Source organism: Vanessa tameamea, chromosome 3 (assembly GCF_037043105.1).
Source record: "Vanessa tameamea isolate UH-Manoa-2023 chromosome 3, ilVanTame1 primary haplotype, whole genome shotgun sequence".
Taxonomy (NCBI): domain Eukaryota; kingdom Metazoa; phylum Arthropoda; class Insecta; order Lepidoptera; family Nymphalidae; genus Vanessa; species Vanessa tameamea.
The window spans coordinates 4582717-4603862 of record NC_087311.1 but is presented as its reverse complement, the minus strand read 5'-3'; the positions used below and the strand labels follow the sequence as shown (position 1 = coordinate 4603862).

The 21146-nt window shown below is 32.6% G+C and overlaps 2 protein-coding genes across 2 annotated transcripts in view; one reads left to right on the top strand and one right to left on the bottom strand.

Moving 5' to 3' along the window:
* Positions 1–21146, bottom strand: part of LOC113397191 (large ribosomal subunit protein bL27m) — a 221623-nt gene that overhangs the window by 3113 nt on the left and 197364 nt on the right. The window lies entirely within an intron of this gene.
* Positions 937–14988, top strand: LOC113397189 (cytochrome P450 4C1-like). Its single transcript, XM_026635421.2, has 11 exons — positions 937–1136; positions 6884–6990; positions 7168–7258; positions 7898–8083; positions 8397–8466; positions 8545–8741; positions 8922–9031; positions 10159–10292; positions 10423–10523; positions 13531–13716; positions 14706–14988. The coding sequence occupies exons 1-11, from the start codon at positions 986–988 to the stop codon at positions 14870–14872; spliced, it is 1500 nt and encodes a 499-aa protein (XP_026491206.2). The 5' UTR covers positions 937–985; the 3' UTR covers positions 14873–14988.

The following is a 21146-nucleotide window of genomic DNA, read 5'->3' as shown; positions in this document are numbered from 1 at the left end:
GCTCGTTTACCACCTATCACATTAAAAAAAACGTTCCCTATAATTCACAAGCTACTCTCAATACTCGTGAACAGGTAGCATCGACAGCAACACTAAGGCGTTTTTTTCCTCATCGAGGGTGGCTGAAACCATTTATAAGAAACAGCAGAGAACAGTCACTGGTCAATCGTGACGTATTCATCATATACGTTGTCAGTTGTCTTGAATTTATGTAAAATATGTATTATTATTTTTTATTTATCATTATTTTAAGTTGTAAATAAAGTTAGATTACTCGACCCAAATAAATTAATTCCTGGCTACGGCCATCATAGCCCGGGACCAATAAATGCCAGGCAGAAGAAGAAAAAGATTGGCCAGTTGAGTGCCAGAGACCAGGGCTTGCACAAAGTACCTCAAGATAAATTATGTCTAAAATTTCAAACGTACAAGTTACAAGTTATTTACTGACCAATACTTGTTTTAGTTTAGCTTTTGTACTTATATAATGTAAACCGCCAAATGACAATGACTGTTAACTAATAATAGTATGGATAACTAGTAATGCATTATGAGTAATAATTATATTAGTTCTAATAAGTAAATTGCATTGCAGGATTATAGTCGCGAATACAAAAATCTAATGAAAAGAATACTAGCTAAATCTATAATTAAAAATTAATTTAAATAATTGCGACAAAAACTTGCATGCCATTTAAATAACCGCTTCAGATGGCATCAGCATTGTGCGTTTAATATGAATGATTTTATTATCATATACGTATATTTTTTAAGTTCGTTGCACTAACGCACGCTGCAGTGCATGGATAATACATTACTACAGATGTAGTGAATAACCCTTTCCTTTCGTATTTTCTCGGAAATGTTCGTTTTTGTCTTACTACTTCACTCGCACTCAGCACCCTACTGCAGTGTTTGTTATACAGTGACATAGATGCTTTTATACCGACGATTAATAAATTGATATAGTTCTATTAGTGAAAAAATGATAGCGATATTAATATTGTTGGTTTTATTTTTACTCGTTTTAATATCTTGGTTAATATTGGTTAAAGATTGTAAAACGTTCAATATTCCGGGGCCGAGACCTTTGCCTTTATTCGGCAATGGACTTTTATTTATAACAAAATCAAGGGGTAAGTCACGAATATTATTGAATATATAAACTATTAGCAAAAATACGTCGTATTTAGTAGTAAGTTAAATATATATTTATAAATAGATAGCCAGTGATAATTAATAGATATGCGCACTATCTCAAATCTTATTTATTTTTAAACTATACATGATATAATAAAAAACAAATAAATTATTTAATAAATAGCAATAATAAAATAAATTTACATTTGTCTTTTATACGTAGATTACAAAATAATTTGTGTGAGAATTAAAATTAAAACGATAACGAATTTTAATGAAAACTACTGTAACGGTCATTTTTCTGTCACAATTATTAATCATATAATAAATAATACTAATACGGTCTTGGGTAAATCAGATTATTAATTAAAATTTGGAATTATTGAGAAACTATAATAAATTGTATCGTTATTTTATGTGCTCTGTGTCTATATTTAATATGCTCCATTGTACTTAGAGGAAGTAGGGTAGACCGAGGCGAATCGGATCACAGGGCGAATCGGATCTAAATAAGAAATTTGTTGATAATTCAAATATCGCATTTACATAGAACGCATTCAACCGTCGTTTTTCGTCTCTCCTCTCACCCCGCACCTCCCGACATAATCAGTATTTCGATCGCGCTTGTGAATCATTGTCGACGCCGCTCGTCAGCGACTCGGTCGTTTGTGTATGTCGCAATTTTGGCGCTAATCTAAGGTACGTACTCACAATTTATTTGTGTCATATGACGTATTTGTGTTAAAACTCAACTACTTAAGGTTTATCTTTTTAAGCAACGTGTCTATATTAGAGAATCAATTCGCTTTTAAGTATGATCTTAGATGTTAATGTCTAAAATATTTATTTCAAAAGTCTTGATTATGGGGCTAATCGGATCATATCGTCAGGGGCGAATTGGATCACACTTTTAAACTGACTTATTAAATGTTTAAGGTTATTGATTCATATTTATTTAATTGTATGTAGATGGTTCGCACGAACAAAAGAAAGACTAATACCGGAGAATGGTCACAAGAAAAAATGAAAGAGGCAGTAAGTAAAGTCCAGAATAAAGAACTTTACGTAAGGCTGCTGAGGTTTTTGCAGTACCGTTAACGAGCTTACAGAGAAGAGCTGCTTTATCCAGGGGTATTATTAAGCGTCGAGGTGGACAGCCAGCTTTAGATGAGAACGCAGAAAAGAAGTTAGCTGACCGGCTATTGCACTTGGCAAGTCGTGGCTTCGGAATTACACCCAAAGCAGTACGTAAGTACGCGTTTGAATTTGCAGAACGTCAAAACATAAAACACAAATTTGACAGAAGTGCCAGAATGGCTGGCCAGGACTGGTTTCATCGCTTCATGCAAAGGAACAAAAAATTAACTATTCGGAAGCCGGAGGGTCTGTCAAGAGCAAGGATTGATGGTATGAAGAAGGAGAAAGTGACATACTTCTTTAATACTTTGGAAACAGTAGTAGATAACAACAATTTAAGAGGAAGACCTGAATGTATATACAACGTTGATGAAACGGGGTGCCACTTAGTAATCGCCCACCCAACATTATAGCCCAAAAAGGTGCTAAAGATGTTGTCAGCATGACCAGTGTTGAACGAGGTGAAAATGTAACCGTCCTCGCCTGTATAAATACAGCAGGACAGTACATACCTCCATATGTTATATTCAAAGGTGTACGTAAACGTGACGATTTTCTCCTAGGTATGCCACCTGGTACTGAAGTGGCCATGACAGAAAAGGGCTGGGTTACCGAAGAAGCTTTTAAGTTGTGGCTGCAACATTTCAATCGCTACCGGACCCCAAGAAAAGTAATTCTAATTTTGGATGGACACCCGTCTCACACCACGCGGGGAAATGGACCACATTAATGTGAATTATGTGCCGATACTTAAAATTGATCTCATTATTAATTTTTTACTCATTCCAAACCTATAGTGTTAAAAAATTTAAATTTTATTTTTAATGTTGTGTACGATCCGATTCACCCCGAAAATTGGGGCGATTCGGATATTTTTGTTTTTAATAGCTAATTAAGAGAATATATGTATGATTTCAGTTTTCAAATGTTTATTCCATAGCTGATTGTTACTTCTTACGTTTTTATCAATAAAAATAACATTATATAACACTTTAGTATGATTTGCTCAACCTCAAAGAAAAAGTGATCCGATTCACCTCGGTCTACCCTAAACCATATTTGGGTAAAAATCAAATTAACGTCCTTGGATCTGTATATAATATGCCCGAATATTATAATTTTTACTAACAGTATATATAAATATATACATCATTTATACGGCTATTACTAAGTATTTACCAAATTATGATTTGAGAATCATTACAATTTCCCCAGCAGCATAAAACGGTATATTTAAAGCACACAGGTGAAAATTGGTTTATATATTATTTTCTTGTAGAGTTACAGTCATTATCCACGAAAGGTTTTACGTAATATATGTTGTGGCTACTTTATTACATAATTATGGCATAAACAGTTTATTGAAAATAAAGTGAAGAAAGATCATTATTTATAAGATAATCATGATAATTTTCAAACGTAGTACATTAATTGCAGTGTACCTTTAATATTATGTATATTAATCATATAAAAAAACATGCATCACTCATAAAACAAGTATATTTATTTTGTGTCGATTCTAAACATGACGATATATATAATTTACATTTGTAGTTAAAGTGCCAAAATACTAATATTTACTATTTAGGTTTAAACAATGTATTGAATTTAACATTTCACAAGCTTATATTATGCTATTTGAATATTAATCGGTATTTTTTACATAAGTAACATTTATAGGATTTTATAGAATTTTTAACTTGAAGCCATCGAAGGTGATATATGTTTTCGGAATTCCTACGCACAAATAATTACGCAAAAACGCGTACTTACGTATATACGTATTTTATTACGATATGCGTGATTAGCACGCATATAGTAATAAAATTATAACACGTATAGACTGACTGTTTCAATCTAAGAAGGAATAAAAATAAACAAACCATAGATTTATATTTTCCATGCGATTTGTGTATAGTTCTGCTATATTATGTACAGCAAACAGTTCTTTCAATTAATACAATTATTTAATTAAAAAAACTATTCCATTTAATTACTTATATCCACTAAGTATAACTACAAAGTTCATAAGAACTTCGCCAATATTCAAATTTTTTTGGGAATCCATAATGAATATCATAGCTTAATTATTATTCAAGATCTCGTCCAATAATATCGCGTCAATGTCAAAGTTATGTTTAAGTTATGTTTTGTAGGCGCACCCTTCCACGTTAAATTATTTAATTTTAACAAAAAAATAACTTATCTAGTATACAAATATACAGTTAAAACCGTTTATGGCGACATCGTTTAGAACAACATATCGGTTATATTAACCAATATCAAAGTTCCGGCTGAATGCTATATAACTGTCTTATCAAAAATATTGCTTTGTACGACATTGCTTACTACGAAATACCGCATTAAACGACCACATTTGGCTAATGTTTTTGGAGAATTATATCTGTAGAAAAACCAGCTGAGTCGTATTGTAAACAATTACTACTGAAGCAGTAAGAGTGCATTGATGTAGATAGGTCTATTGCGATTTGTGCACCGGCTGCGGAAGATGATATTGTACGAGAAGTTCAAGAAGAAAAAGACGAACTGATGAACAATTTACATTGGCAACTTTGAATGATGGTCTCAATGCTGTTAGTGTATTACGCAAGATTGTTCTTTTTAATGAACAGTTTCACTTGCATTATAACGATACGCTGATTAAACTCCAAAGTCAATTACAAAATGTGTATACAAGACAGAATTGTTCCAAACAAACTAAAATTACAGATTTTATGCATACAGGAAAATGACATTGTTATTTCTTAATACGTATACGTTTTCATTGAAATAAACGAAATATAATTTAATTTCATACATTAATATACATATTTTGCCTATTAATACCTATGACCTACACATTCAATAATAACACTTCATAAAAAAATAAGCATCACCGGTTGTTACTACTATCGGTTTTTACGACTAAATGTGAGCAGTCCCTTCAATGTCGTTATAACAGATTTTGACTGTAATTGATATTTTTTTGCTGTCTACTACTATAAAAAAAATCAGATGTCTTAGAGTGCGTGAGACGCATCTGATTGTAAGTATTAATAATTATAAGATTGTAGTCTTGTAAGACATCTTGTAAGCAGCAGCGCCGAAATTTACTGTGAATAATAATAACAAATAAATATTTATATATATATATATATAAATCTTTAATTTAAAATGATAAAAATATAATAATACGATTGACCTTTCAGAATTCAAATTCCGAATTTAAATGTTTTGTAACTTGAAAATAAATAACCACTTGTTAAAAATTTTTCGAGGTCAATTGACGGATACGCTTAAAAAGTGGCTATACGTTGTTGACCTTGCTCGATTGGGTGTTGCCGATAAATATGCTGCACGGAAATCTCATATTACGGGATCCCGTAACAAGATTTGTACCTTAATAATGTAGATAATCAAAATCTATTTTTTTAAATATTATCAGAAGTGGGGGAATTCATTTTTCATAAGGTGCCAATTAAAAATTTGCCGCCAGTACTATTAATTAAAATATTATTGATTTACTTTTAGTGAAGTATTTCGTTTATATCTTATGGAAATGAAACCTACACCACTTCATAAAAGTGTATTTAAAAGAATTGAAAAGTCACAGATGACCTTGATTGCCTAGCCGCAACTTCTAGGCACCCAGGTGTAAGCAGGTATAATTTCGTATAAACTTTTCATTCATTTCATCCGGACTACATTAAAGTTAATTTTTTTCTGTATTTAATGTAATTAAGCTGCCTATAAAATACAAACCGCAAAACAGAGTTTCCAGCCCTTAAAGATGCGAGGTATTGAATACAAAGTGACAGAGAGTGAGCGCGCTACAAAATCTTATAATAGATAGCTTAAGGGGAAAAGCCAATAATAACAAATGCAGATGTTGTTAACATGTTCGTTTCTTTACTATTGATTGATTTATGTTGCCATAGGAATTAAAGATTCTCCTTAGTAAAGTCTCGCTTCCTTTGAGGAGAAAGTTATATACTATAACCCCAAGAAAACAAAAGCTAAATAAACAACATTTGACAATTGTTCTTAAGACATTGAATGATATTCATTATGGATTTTGAAAATTCGTTTTGAACGTCGACGAAGCTGTTATCGGCACTTTGGAACTAAAATTAAAGTTGACACAAGTCGTCAAGAGAAATAGTGTGATATTATAAATAATAATTAAATATTATTCAAGAACTTATAGTAGTGCACAATATAGCCGAGCCATTAGCGAATCGCATGAAATGCCTAAATCAATGGTATTTCCATATCTTTATTTCTTTTTCGATTGGAATATACTTTCATGGAACTGTATAGATTATTATAAAACATCATACTACAATTCACCTGATACTAACTAATGCTACTGCATTTAGTCACTTGTAATTTATAAAATAGGTAAATAAATAATTTAATAAAGTCGGAATTTGAAATTCTATTTTATTATTGGAATAAGTCCACCGGGAATGAGTCCATGCTGTAATAGTATTAAACTAAACTAAACCTTAAGTTTTGTGCAGAAACTACTACAAGCTGATTACTTATTTTACATACCTATATATGTGTGTATTGAATTTTATCTAAATAGAGCATTTATTTCTAGATTTCCTGCCTCTTCTTCATAGGCTAAAAGAAGAATATGGCAATGCATACAGAGTGCACCTGCTGCACACCGCGTATGTTGTCCTGTCACACCCCAAGTATATGGAGGTACTACTTCTACTTCTTATTGGACTACAAATTGAACTTTACATTATAAATATTTTTACGTACGTACGAGTACGTTAATTGTATCACAATTGAAATAATTATTTCGGTAAAATTTTAGCCATATTGTATTTTTAAGTGCCTTCTTCAAAATGTAAAAAAAAACTATTTTTGTGACAGGGCATACTGTCTAGCACAGAAATAATAACTAAAGGCTACTCGTACTATTTTCTGAGACCCTGGCTTGGAGATGGACTTCTCACATCTACAGGTATAACCGTCAAACTATTATTATATCACAATATTATGTAGATTCGTATGTATGTAACCAAGTCAACATGTGAAGGCGATTTAATCAATTATTACTATACTATTAAACAAAAATAATAAAAGTCACTCCAATGTACAATGATTTATGATTGTTTATTGGGCGGCCTATATATATAGAGGCTGAGTAAATAATCGCTAACCTGCCAAGTTTACAGGAAAGGCCTTAGTTGATGAAAAATCAGATTAATGAAAACGTTTGCAGAGAAATCTGGGAAAATTACCATTATAAAAAAACAATATACTGCCTTCGCTCACATTATTGTGAAATAGTAATGTAATTCGGATGACAATATTATAATTCCATTCTATCGAGCTGATCATTCCTCTACACACTTTTCCTTCGATTCATTTTGACAAGTTTCAAACTTTTATACCGATGATTGAATGAAATCTAGCTAATTTATACCTTAATCGAATTAAAACACCATGAGAAAAGTTGCACGTGTCTGATAAAAATCGACCCCATATGTTGTCGATTGCTCTTGCTTTACACATATAATGTTTCACAGTAACAGTCCTGAGCTCAGCATCACACTAATTAGAAGGCTCTTTACTTTATACATAAATGAATTCGTTAAAGGTCACAGATGGAGAACAATGAGGAAGTTCTTAACGTCGGCATTTCATTTCAACATACTACAAAACTTTTTACCAGTTTTCTTGAAAAACGAAAAGATTTTGATAAAGAAATTACAAAATTACACGGACGGTAAACCTTTCGACGCTTTTCCCATTATAGCATTGACGGCCTTGGATAATGTAACAGGTAATCAATATTTTCACTCACTTGATTTATTCAAAGTACTTTTTTATACAGCACAATATTTCTACATACGTCATTCTCGCATATTTAAATTTTAACGAGAACAATTTAACTAAGGTTTATTTAGCATTGAGTTACATGAATATGTATAAATTACAATGTTTTCCTTTCCGTAAAAATTTTTTTTATGATTTTAATGTGTAAGTGACGTTGTTGAAACAAAGTCACTTATATAAATCGTAAATTACATTACCGGAATATATTTGTACTTTTGCTCATAAAATAAAATCGATAAAAAATATTTTTTCTTTTTCAGAATCTATTATGGGCGTTTCTTTCGATGCTCAAAGCAATAGCGAAACTAAGTATGTAAAGGCGATTGAGTCGTAAGTATCTTAGTATAACCAGAAATATTTTTTATATTATTGTTCGTACTCACAGTATTACCTTGTATACAATTTTAGTCTTTCTAAGATCCTGTCATTGAGAATGCGAAATCCATTCATAGGAGAAGACCCAATATTCAATTTGCTTCCGTATAAAAAGGTACAAGACGAAGCAACGGAAATACTGCACTCACATACGAGAGAAGTAATCAATATGAGACGCAAAGAATTGGAAAAATCAAACATCACTAATTTTAATGAAAACTCTAGTTTAGGTATACATTAATGAAAATATATTTTGGTCATTTTGCAGACATTACATTACATACATTTTTTGCAGTTTTATTTCTGGCTAATAAAAAATATACCCTACAAAATTATCTAGATATTAAAATGTATTATTGTTTTATTATTCAATTTTACATTTAATTTATTTATTAAGTTGTATGTTTCAGGTATAAAAAATAAACATGCATTTTTGGACCTACTCCTCTTATCTAAAGTCGACGGTAAACAAATCAGTGACGAGCACGTGAGGGAAGAAGTGGACACATTTTTATTCGAGGTAACTTCCGCGAGAATTTGAATGTATTTTTTTTGTAACAGGTCTTTTTGGGTTGAAACATTTAATATAAAAAAAAAATATTTTTAAAAAATATATATATATATGTATATTTAAATAAATAATTCCATTGTGTAATTAAATATTTTTTTTGCCCATAACAATTTGGTTTGTCATGAATCTTGCGACATAATATTTATTTTTTATTAAGACTTAAAAATCCATACTTAATCATTTTATAAATGCGAAAGTAACTCTGTCTGTCTGTCTCGCTTTCATGCCAAAACTACAGGACCGATTTAAATGAAATTTGGTACACAAATAGTGTAGAGCCTGAGAAAGGACATAGGCTACTTTTTATTTAGAAACAAGTGCTGTAAAGGGTTGAAAAGGGGGATGAAAAGTTGTAAGTTGTTGAAAGTATTGTCATTTTTAGAACTAGAAGCTTATATTTTAGATTGTACACTTATAAACTAACATATCATGACACCCACTAAGGAGCAAATTTTGGAAATTCTATCCCTAAAGGGGTGAAATAGGGGTTGAACGTTTATAGGAAAGTCCGTAATTTTTTAAGTTAAAAACATGAAACTATTTTTGAGATACTGATCAAAAATAAATATAGATAATCTACCACTAAGGGGGTGAAATAAGGGATGAATGTTTTTATGGAAGTAGTCATTTTTGAATTTAAAAACAAGAAACCTTTTTTTTGGGATACTGACTAAAAATGAGTAGATACGTATTTAAACGTTTCTGGATATTTTACGCCTAAGGGGAGAAATAGTGGTTGACATTTCGTATACAGGTTAGTCTGGAAGTCCGTCATTTTGAAGTTAGAAGCATGAAATTTTATTTTTGGTCTACCGATTTAAAATGAGTTAATTCGCATTTAAGCGTTTCTGGATATTCTACTATATATAGATATAAGGGCTGAAATACACACCAATGTGGTATACAAAGAGGTCTTACATTAACGTAATATTTTAGTTAATTTGTAAATATATTAATATACTACGCGAGCAAAGCCGCGGGTATCAGCTAGTAAAATATATATTAAACACGTAAGAAAAGAGCTGATCATTTTTCTTTGATTTTAAAAGGTTTTAATTAAGGTAATATATTTTCAGGGTCACGATACGACAAGTTCCGGAATTTGTTTTGCACTATATTGCCTCTCAAAACATCCGGAAATTCAAGAGAAAATTCTCGAAGAGCAGAAGATTATCATTGGAGAAAACTTAGACAGGGATCCAATATACATGTATGTTATGTTATTATTTAATTTCATACCTTTAATCTTTATTTATGTGTTTGAGGGGATAAGAGAGGCGACTCTTAGAATTTTTCGGCTGGCAAAATACATGAATAATTTTATATGTAATATTCTACAGGGAAGTGCAACAAATGAAATACTTAGAACTAGTTATTAAAGAGAGCCTTCGGATATATCCTTCCGTACCTTTGATAGAAAGGCTCGTTACAAAAGACACAGGTGAGTTTTTTTTTGACCAAAGTTATAAATATTGTAAAATATATTTTTTGTGTTATGTAAATAATAGAATTGAAATGAAATTATTCTTAATATAATAACGAAAATGTTAACCATTTTTTAAATTATATTTTACGTAACTGTATAAGCGTTATAACGACCAAATATTTATTGTCTAAGCTATAAATTAATTCATAATTTATTTATTTTTATTATATGTTGGTGATGATGTTAGCATACTGTTAATGTTTTACAAAATGAGTATTCTTAATAAGAATATTTCTACCGCTTCCTCATCCGCATCCTCTTTCTCGAAAAATATCCTCATCCTCATCTGCATCCTCTAAATTTGCACGTGACAATTCCTCTTCCTTCTCCTCTTCCTCATAATCACTTCTTCAACGACCCTAATTCTTATATACATATTTTTTATTGATGAATAAAATGTTTGATCTAAATATATCTACATAAATACATATATTTAGATTAAACATTTAATTTAAAATCATATCATCAATGCTTTTAAAATGTTAAAATAGTGAATACGTTGCTGTATGGACAGTGGTACACTTCCCGACATTATAAGACGCATTAAGCGTTCTTATAGTTTCATGAAGGGAGAGAGTAAGATATTTTTTTCTCATGTATATATATTTATATATGTATATTTGGAAATATTCATTGTGTGTTGAAACAAAATTAAATATTGATATAATTAATATTTAATATTGTATATATAACTCGATGCGTAAGAAATAATTTTATTAACTATGGTTTTAAATATATATTATATTATTGCAATATGGGTTTTCCCGCCGATATGTGTATGCAGAGATAGTTACCGCAAACGCGTCAAATAGTGTAAGTGACTAAACGTGCCAATATTTAAACGACTTCATAAAAGAAAGGAATTTTCAATGCGGTTGAATTTTTTTATGATTGTCCCTTAGAAACTCTTTGGAATTGGAACCTTTTTGGAATATTCTTTCTTTCTTAGGATTTATTTCTATATTTTTTTGTCATAAAAATGTATACATTTTGTTAAGCTTATATGGTGTCACGTGTGTAATTTAGTTTAAAAATTACAAAAGTCATACAAGAGTTAAACGTCAATGCTCTTTATTCCAACAGGGATGGAATATCCAACAATTATAACTCACAGTTGTCTAAATACAAAATAATGACTTATTTAGCAAGAACTTACAACAAAAATTAAAACGCTTACATAATTTCGGTTACTACTATACCATAATGCAAACTCTGTTGAGTGATGTTAATGTTAATAAAAAAACGTTTACGTAATTCGTAACCTGTCTCACTTGTTTTAAACAGTATCAAAGATCACTGTCAATATTATTTACCTTGACTGAATTATTTACCAGTGATCGTAAATTATTCCTAACCGAGATTTACGTATACAGAGAATTAAATTATTGTTATGTTAATGACTGTATCCCGTGTCAACTACCTAATTAAAAGCTGGTATGGGCACGCATTCCATGAAATAAATAGGTAGGTATTTCAATTAATCTTCATATGTTTAGCTTAAACATCTCGATAAAATTTAATTATTTCCCCTACAAAATAACGTTTTTCGGTAATGTAAGGGATATTTTCACAGCAATTGTTCAAGTGACACCTAGAATAATAATATAAATAACAGTGAATCTAATCTAAATATGAATTAATAAATAAATCAGTACATATTATTCAAATTACACGGTTCACATGTATGTAATCTCCATTGAATGAATTATCTATTGTCAAGCTCAGGAATAAAAAACTCGGTTAATTTGACAATAATAATTGAATAATTAAGTAGTTGCTCGTCGTGAAGTCCTGTTATTGTTTAAAGACAACTTTTCGAATCCTTCATTTGATTTATTTATACTTAGATAAATAAAAATCTATTTAGTTTTTACAAACAATTAATGTTTGACTATTTTACAACATTTTAACAGACGTGACGCAGTAATTATTACTACGTACAAAGATTTAAAAATCTAAAATACAGTAACATGTAGCGGTCAACATTCAAACTTTATGCAGCAACGTATATGCTCTCGAAACTAGTAATTTAAAGGTTGACCGCCTCTCGATGTGTAATCAAAAGATAAAGTCGATAGACCACTGGTTAAAATACGTGAATATTAATTGAAGATTTATAACCCGGGCAAGAACCACTTGAATTTTCTAGTGCTTCCTTAGTGATTTTAATTAGAAAACTTTGAAAACATGTTTCATATGAAATATGTCATATGTGCATCCAGAAGTTCTAAGCCTTCTTCTGAATAATGAGAGCTTCTACCCCAGCTGAGGCATTTACGAGCTGTTACTTTAGAAGCCTACCCCAACAATGGGGGCGTATATGATATACATATGTATGTACATAATAGTAAAAGCCCGACTTTGGGGTTGCTTTATCATTTTAAAACATGTAAATGAAAAAAAAATAATACATTATTTTTTATATTCATAAAAAATATGTTTATGTCAAATAATAAATTATTCTTTGATTGAAAAGTAAATCTAAATTATTTTCTTACAAACAAAAAATATTTTTGCCGTAAGTTAATCTTTACACTTCAATCAAGTCATTTTTCAATCATTCGTATCACTAAAACTATTGAATCGAACTGTAAATTATAAAAGGAGATTATTTCTAAAAAAAGTTCCGTTAATCATTATAAATTATTATGATAAACAAATGCTAAAGATCAAATGTCATGAAAATAATAAACATCGTTATGGTTACTGTGATTTATCTATTAAAAATAAATACATATAGGGTATATATATAATAATTTTTATATTCAATTTCATATATTTTGTATTATGTTCTTTAATTATATTTGTAAAGGATACGTTTATTTTTTTACACAATATCTATTTTTAATATACGAACAGTATATATACATCCTAACTCCTAAATCCATATAGTAAAATATTGTTATTATTTAATGAGCTGGATAACTTTGTTTACTTTACTTAACACTTAACATTTATCCAGAGATCGATGGTCTAAAAATAAGAAAAGATACATCGGTGATAGTGAACTTTTTCGAAATGCATCGTAACCCCGAACTTTACGATAATCCAATGGAGTTCCGACCTGAGAGATTTGAAACTTCATCACCTACAGCGAAGAACGCCTTCAGTTGGCTTGCTTTTAGCGCTGGCCCGAGGAATTGTATTGGTAAGAAATTAAAGATAAAATTAAACAAAATGAGCATTATTGCATCAGTTATACAATACAATACTGTATGTTGTTAATGCAATGCACGGCATTAATTAATTCATAAAATGCATCATATGACTTTACGCAACAGCGTAAAACCAAATAAAAAATACATTGTATTAGCATTGTAACTGCATTATAAGTTTCACAAGTCAAGTAAACTAATCAACAATAATTAAAAATGCATTAAAAACTAAACAGAATTAAGATAGATTTCTCTCAAATACTCTGAGAAAAAGTCTTTAAATGTCTTTAAACGAGCAATAGCTAATATCATGAGCGGACACTGAACTACAATTCTTTAAAAAAAATATGTATGAACTATTCATTCTCTCATATTGTTTTCAAATTATCCGACCCGATATTAGTGTCGGGCACCGATCCGAATCGGTGGAAGTAAAATGTATGAAATATGTATCTGTCTTTCATATTGTCCGATATATTGGCACCATCGGATGCCCGTGAGTTGTCGGACGATATTGTTTCTAAGTCTGCCTATACGTGCATTTAAATTGTCTCTGTGTGCGCAGAGCCCCATACCCTATTTTGCATTTTTGTTTCAGGGACGTTTTGTAGCTTGCTAAAAAGACTATAAAATGCTTCCTTTGAATATCTAGCTTCCACTATGGGATGTATCCAATACTTTCTTTGTTCAGATCTCTACTTTACTCTTTTTGCGTCTCAAATATAATAGACACAGTAAATAAAGTTTTCTATTATAGTAGCTATGTTGACCTGACCACACGAAGCTATGGAGCTAATGGCCGAACCGGAACGATTTTGTCGAAAATATGTGAAAATAGCACATGGTGTCGGCTATCGGCTGTCAGCTATCGTCGTCCGATACCGAAATTGGATCGGATAATGTGAAAACACTCTTACGCTCATGTTCAAGTTCGTTAAGTACGTCAGCATTAAAATAAGTAATGTGTACATTACTTTTTCAGGTCAAAAATTCGCGATGATGGAAATGAAAGTCACAATTGCCAGTATCATAAAGAATTTCGTGGTGCTGCCGGAGGACGTGCAAGATATAGGACTCTGTGCTGAACTCATATTGCGATCAGATACCGGAGTTAAACTGAAATTGAGACCTAGAGATAAGAAGTACTAGATACAAAAGCAAAATATAACTTATTGAATAAAATAATGACTAGTGACTACTACATCCAGCGCACACTCGCTCCACTAGCATAGTGTGGGCTCCAAATTGAAAACTTTGTAACTTATATATTTCTTTCAAAGTACTTTAAATCACGTAATCTTATAAATAAAAATGGACATTAGTACAGTATATGTCGATAAATAGACTTCGAAACGGTTAAACCGATCACCACGAGAGTTAGCTCATACGTATTTTTCAAGGAGGTTTTTGTAACTCACCGTGGAATACTGCTGTAGCGTAACAATTTCTTTACCATGCAACTGATTGAAATGACAATTGACATGCATACATATATATATAACGTCTTCCCGATTTTGCTAATAAAATATAAAAGTAAAACTGTACTTTGTGTAATTTCATGTATTCGTGATAAGCAAAGTTATTGGTAGGTTTATTGAACGAAATGTATGTTTTTAATATCTAGTTAGTAATATATTTTTCTAACCCAAGATTGAGTGTTAATTTTTATATAATAATTATATAGATTTAATTGTCTTTGTCTTGAATTTTACGTCGTACTGATGACATAATACTATTTAAAAGTAATAGAAAAAAAATGTGTCCTTTAAAAGAAAATGTCGACAATTAATAAGCAATAAAAAATAATATTCTTTTAAATTTTAACAATATTTATTTATGCTCCTGTGGGTTGATACATTTCGGCACAACGCGGTCCAATTATAATTGTGATATAAAATAAATAAGTTAAGTATGTCAAACTTTTTATAAATATATTATTAGACTATAAAAACTTAAGTATAATAATAAATTTTACCACATGTTACTTTTTTAATACCACTATGCTATTTTTTTAAAGTGCTTCTAGTAAGTAACACGACTCAAAAAGGGTATTATGAGTTTACCGTGTGTATCTGTGTGTTTATATTATAGCTCCTAAACGGATGAAGAATGTTTTTAGTTATGTTTAAAGAAAATTCGTTCAGCTTTTTGAAGATAATCATCCCTTTTCTAGTTGTTGAAGAGATGTGAGCAACTTGTACTACTTCTCAGATAGATTTAAAATTGAGTATCCTATACTTTAATAATTTTGTAAAAACCGGTTAATCCCGACCTGATGCTGCATTATCACCTGGAATCCTTTCTTGTTGGGAACAAACGTGATATAGTATTGGTTGCTGATGATACCTCTTTAGTTTTTAAAATTAATAGAAACCAGGTACAGTATGACGATGCAAACAATGCTATCTCTGATACAGTACACCGGCTTAGCGTAAAAAATCTTAGGCTAAATAATAAAAATCCCACAATTGTAAAATTTTGTACACCAAATATGCAAAATGTAAGATGTACTAATGTACTTATCAATGGGGAATCGATGGATCCAGTTGAGTCAGCTGAATTTCTTTGCCTTACTGTTGATGCCAAGTTACAATGGGTCCCCCATATTAACGGATTGGCTAATAGATTGAGTTCTGCGGCAGTTTTATGCGAACGTTTTGACAACAAAAGGTTATTAATTCAGAACCATGTTGCGGCTATTTGTAACATGGAGGTAATTACAAAGGAATCTTCATTTAATTTAAATAATTTAATTGACCAAATAAATAAACATTTACGTGCATTAGATACCTTAGGTGAGCCAGTTCAATTTTGGGATACCCTTTTAATTTATATTTTCACTCGCAAGTTGGATGCTAGGACGTTCCGTGAGTGGGAGGAGTTCAAAGGTCGCATGAACAAGGTCACTAAGATTTCCTTCGATGCATTCCTTAAATTTATACGTAAGCGCGCTGAATTAATTGAAATTTTAGAATTGTCTCGTAGCGACCAGCCTCAATCTGGTAATAAGTCAAGGGGCCAGCTAAGATCGATGGTGGCCGAGCAAAATGGTGATAATTCTTGTTTAGATGCTAATACTCAAAGACTTGTGCCAAATGCAAAGGTGATCATAACTTGGTTGAATGCCCACAGTTTCTTGCTTTAAGCAACGAGGCACGGATTAAGTTGCTGCCAAGTTATAAAGTTTGTTATAATTGTTTCCGTACGGGTCATTTCGCAAACCATTGTAAACGACCTGGTTGTAAGTTGTGTAAGCGAAGACACAATACATTAATCCATGTTGCTGATTTTAAAAATACTAATACCCACTATAATACGATTAATAACTCGTCTAATAACTTGTTGAAGCAATCGTCGTCGTCATCGTCTCCTGTGACCGGTGCGACTGAGACGAATAATGTTGCGTTATCAGCCAACGTCACATCTTCGCCCACTAATGTGAGTCATAATGTATTATTGTCAACCGCATTAATTAAATTATATGATCGCAATGGTCGGGAACACATCGTTCGTGCGGTTCTTGACAGCGGTAGTACATCGTGCTTTGTGATGTACACGTCAGTTAAATTTAGAGACTAGGCAGATAGATAGGTCGATATTTGGTATTAATAACGTGATGTCTCACGTAGGTGAAACGTGTCGCATTAATGTGACGTCATTAGACAATAGGTTCAGTGCCGAACTTTATTGTTTCGTTGTACCATCAATAACGAGTGTTGTGCCGTGTCGTGCAGTCAATCTATCGACTTTCAATATTCCGTCTCACATTTATTTAGCAGACCCTACTTTTTACAAGACCGCAGATGTTGATATTTTAATCGGGGCGGATGTCTTTTGGGATTTGTTAGGGTCACAAAGAATTAAATTAGGTACTGGTAAACCAGTTTTGTGTGAAACTAGATTAGGTTGGATTGTCTCGGGTCCTATAAGTGGCAATCATGGTGATTACTACTTAGGTCTTGATTTTAAGGATCAAAAGGTTGCTGACGTATTCAAGCACAATTTCTACGCTGATGATCTGTTATGTGACGGTGATGATTTGGACGAGGTTAGATTTATTCGTGAGGAAGTTACTAATGTACTTGCATCAGCTTGTATACCATTACGTAAGTGGAAGTCTAACAACCCTCAATTATTGTCTGAAGTTGCTCAGTCTTCACTTAATTTAAATATAGGTTCTAGTGAGCCCGATAAGGTACTTGGACTAGGTTGGTATGCAAATTCAGATGAACTCGTATTTTCCATAGGCTCAATTGTATCTTGCAGTAGTAACACTAAACGTGATTTACTTTCTGTGGTTGCAAGGATCTTCGATCCTTTAGGGCTGTTATCACCACTTGTAATCACTATGAAAATGTTACTGCAAAGAATGTGCAACCGCGTTGGTGAAATTTTAGATCATGGTGCATGTACCTGGAGGCACGTCCCAACCCATGAGAACCTACTGGGTTACCTAGTATCTCGTGGTATGGATAGTAGTCATCTGCAGGGTTTAGAAACGTGGTGGTCTGGTCCTAACTTCCTATAACAAGACTCACGTAGCTGGCCTTCGTAATTTAAACCATTTGATATCAGCTCACTCCCTGAAACTAGATCTGACGTGACGTTAAAAATTGTTGGCAATAATAGCAAGGTTTTTATAGATTTTAATCGATTTTCAAAGTATTCGAGGCTTTTACGATCTATGGCATATACTACGATTTGTTAAACTGTGTAGACAGCAATCACCAAATAATAAATTCCTATCTAGTGACGAATTGCATAAGGCTTTGAACATTTTGATTTACCAAAGTCAACACGAATCATTTCCAGAACATAAATTATTATTAAATAAACAAAGTTTGCCGATAAAGAGCGTTCTATTAAAATTTTATGTATTTTTAGATGACAACTTTAATACGTGTTGGAGGACGTCTCGATAATTCCGGTTTTTCATATAATAAACGGCATCCTATAATTTTACAGTCAACTCATGTTTTCACAAAATTATTATTTAATTTTGAGCACCAAAGGCTAATTCATGTTGGCCCTCAGCTACTACTAGCATCCATAAGAGAATCCTATTGGCCTATAGGAGGACGAAATTTTGCCAAAGCCTGTTACCATAGATGCATTCTATGCCGACGAATGCAGGGTAAAGTTGTTACTCCAATGATGGGTAACCTTCTGCGTCAGCGTCTTAACCCATGAGGGTATCCGTTCGAATGCACCGGTGTTGATTATGCGGGCCCTATTATGAGCCCTAGTCATCAAGGTCGTGGATGTAGACTCGTCAAGGTGTACATAGCAATTTTTATTTGTTTTACTACAAAGGCTGTGCACTTGGAGCTTGTGGGTGACTTAACTAGCCATAATTATTTATTAGCCTTATATAGATTTATTTCATGAAGAGCTAAACCCGCTCATATATACTCAGATAACGGTACCTCATTTGTTGGTGCGTATAATGAATTATCCAAATTTTTAAAATGTAATTCTAATGCTATGACTGAACGCGTAGCTAATAATGGAATTAATTTCCATTTTAATCCCGCGTATACTCCACATTTTAGCGGTCTCTGGGAGGCGGGTAAGTACCATTTACAGCGAGTGTTGGGACATTGTAATTTAACTTATGAGGAGCTTAACACCACATTAGTTCAAATTGAGGCTATTTTAAATTCACGACCACTAACGCCGCTGTCTTCAGACCCTACCGATTACACTCCATTGACACCAGGTCATTTTCTCATCGGCCGACCACTAACTTCATTGCCGCAGAAGAACTATGAAAATCAAGACACAACCCATCTTAGTCGTTACCAACGTATTGAACAACTCCGCCAACACTTTTGGATCAGATGGAGTAAAGAGTTTATCTCCGAGCTGCAGCAACGAACAAACTGGCGTTCATGTAAGGATAATTTAAAGCTGGATTCCCTAGTTGTCGTCAAATAGGAGAATATTCCACCTTTGAAATGGAGACTGGGACGAGTTGTCGCCGTACATCCAGGATTTAATGGAATCGTTCGTGTAGCAGATATAAAGACGTCCGCTGGAGTTATCCGCCGAGCTTTTAACAGGATATGCCCTTTACCTGTTTCACCAGTATCGGAGTCCAGTGATTGAAAGCACGTCTTTCAACGCCCGGGGCATGTTGAAGCGCATGCGCAATAAGCGTTAGCAACGAATAACATCCATCACTTGACAACGAAAAAAAATATTTTTTGCATGTCAATAATGTGTCATTCTTTTCTTCAATATTAAAATGTATACCATCAATTGCATTATTTCAATATAATCACGCTAATTTTCCGCACAGAATATAATAATGATACATTGGTTTTAGTAAAGATAGTATTGTAACCGCGAGTGTTTTTAATATTTTTATAATATGTGCGCACGCTTGCAGTTTCTATACTACAGAGCGCGGCGCAGCTAACGACGCAGCTTGTATAGGCCAGACCGCGACCGACCAATATGACCAGTATAAGTTGAACCCTATTTCATATGATGGACTACGTTGGTGAAAGCTCAACTTACATTGAATTGGAAATTACAAAATCTCCGAATATATCAGTTTTTTTAACTTTGTGTTCACCTTAACTAGTTCGGGGGACCGGGACGGGTATGTGGACTCAACCGGGGCCTAATGCCCCGTGCCGGGGCACGCTAATGCCCTGTCCTACCCACTAAAACCTCTTCGGGTTTCCACCGCGCCGCATAATGGTGGGGCTACGGGAACGCCATGGCTTACCACCGCGGCCCCGCCTGCGGCGGATAGGATGACTGGCTCCGCCGCTGACCACCGGTGTATTATACCAAAAAGTTTATAGGTGTTGTTTAAGTAATGTACTTAATAAATTAAAAAAAAAACTAAATTGTAGTGACTGATTTAAAAAAATAATATATGCTTTAAGGACGGTTGCCAAGCGCCAGTTGTTTTATTTGGGGTAAAAAGTTTAACTCATTGTCGTTATATAAATAAAACGAAAGGGATTTACAAAATTACCTGTCGGCCCTGATTTTTTTAAATAGTTTGGTCATAATCTCTCCGTCTGTCTGTCTGTCTGTTTGTTCCGGCTAATCTCTAGAACGGCTGAACAGAATTTGACGGGACTTTCTCCAGCTGATGTAATAAGGATAACATAGGCTACTTTTATTTTAGAACTATTTATAAAATAATAACAAAGTCGCGCTACAATATCCAACTACTATTCAATACCGCGCGAAGCCCTCGCGCTGCCGTCACGTCGGGTTCCTCCCACCAACGAGTTAATATCAATAAAAGCTACCTAATACAGAATTAATAAGTTATAGTAAAATCTGCGAACTGAACAATACATTTTTGTTAAATTTAAACGCGCACGAAGTCGCGGGCGCAGCTAGAAGCCTACAAAATTACGAGTGCGAAATATAGGTAGGTCTACATACAATATTTAAT

Excerpts from the sequence above, each read along its gene's own strand:
- LOC113397189 (XM_026635421.2), top strand. The coding sequence starts at position 986 with ATGATAGCGATATTAATATTGTTGGTTTTATTTTTACTCGTTTTAATA. Across the intron at positions 10,293-10,422 it reads GACAGGGATCCAATATACAT|GGAAGTGCAACAAATGAAAT; the intron begins GTATGTTATGTT and ends AATATTCTACAG. Across the intron at positions 13,717-14,705 it reads TGGCCCGAGGAATTGTATTG|GTCAAAAATTCGCGATGATG; the intron begins GTAAGAAATTAA and ends TTACTTTTTCAG.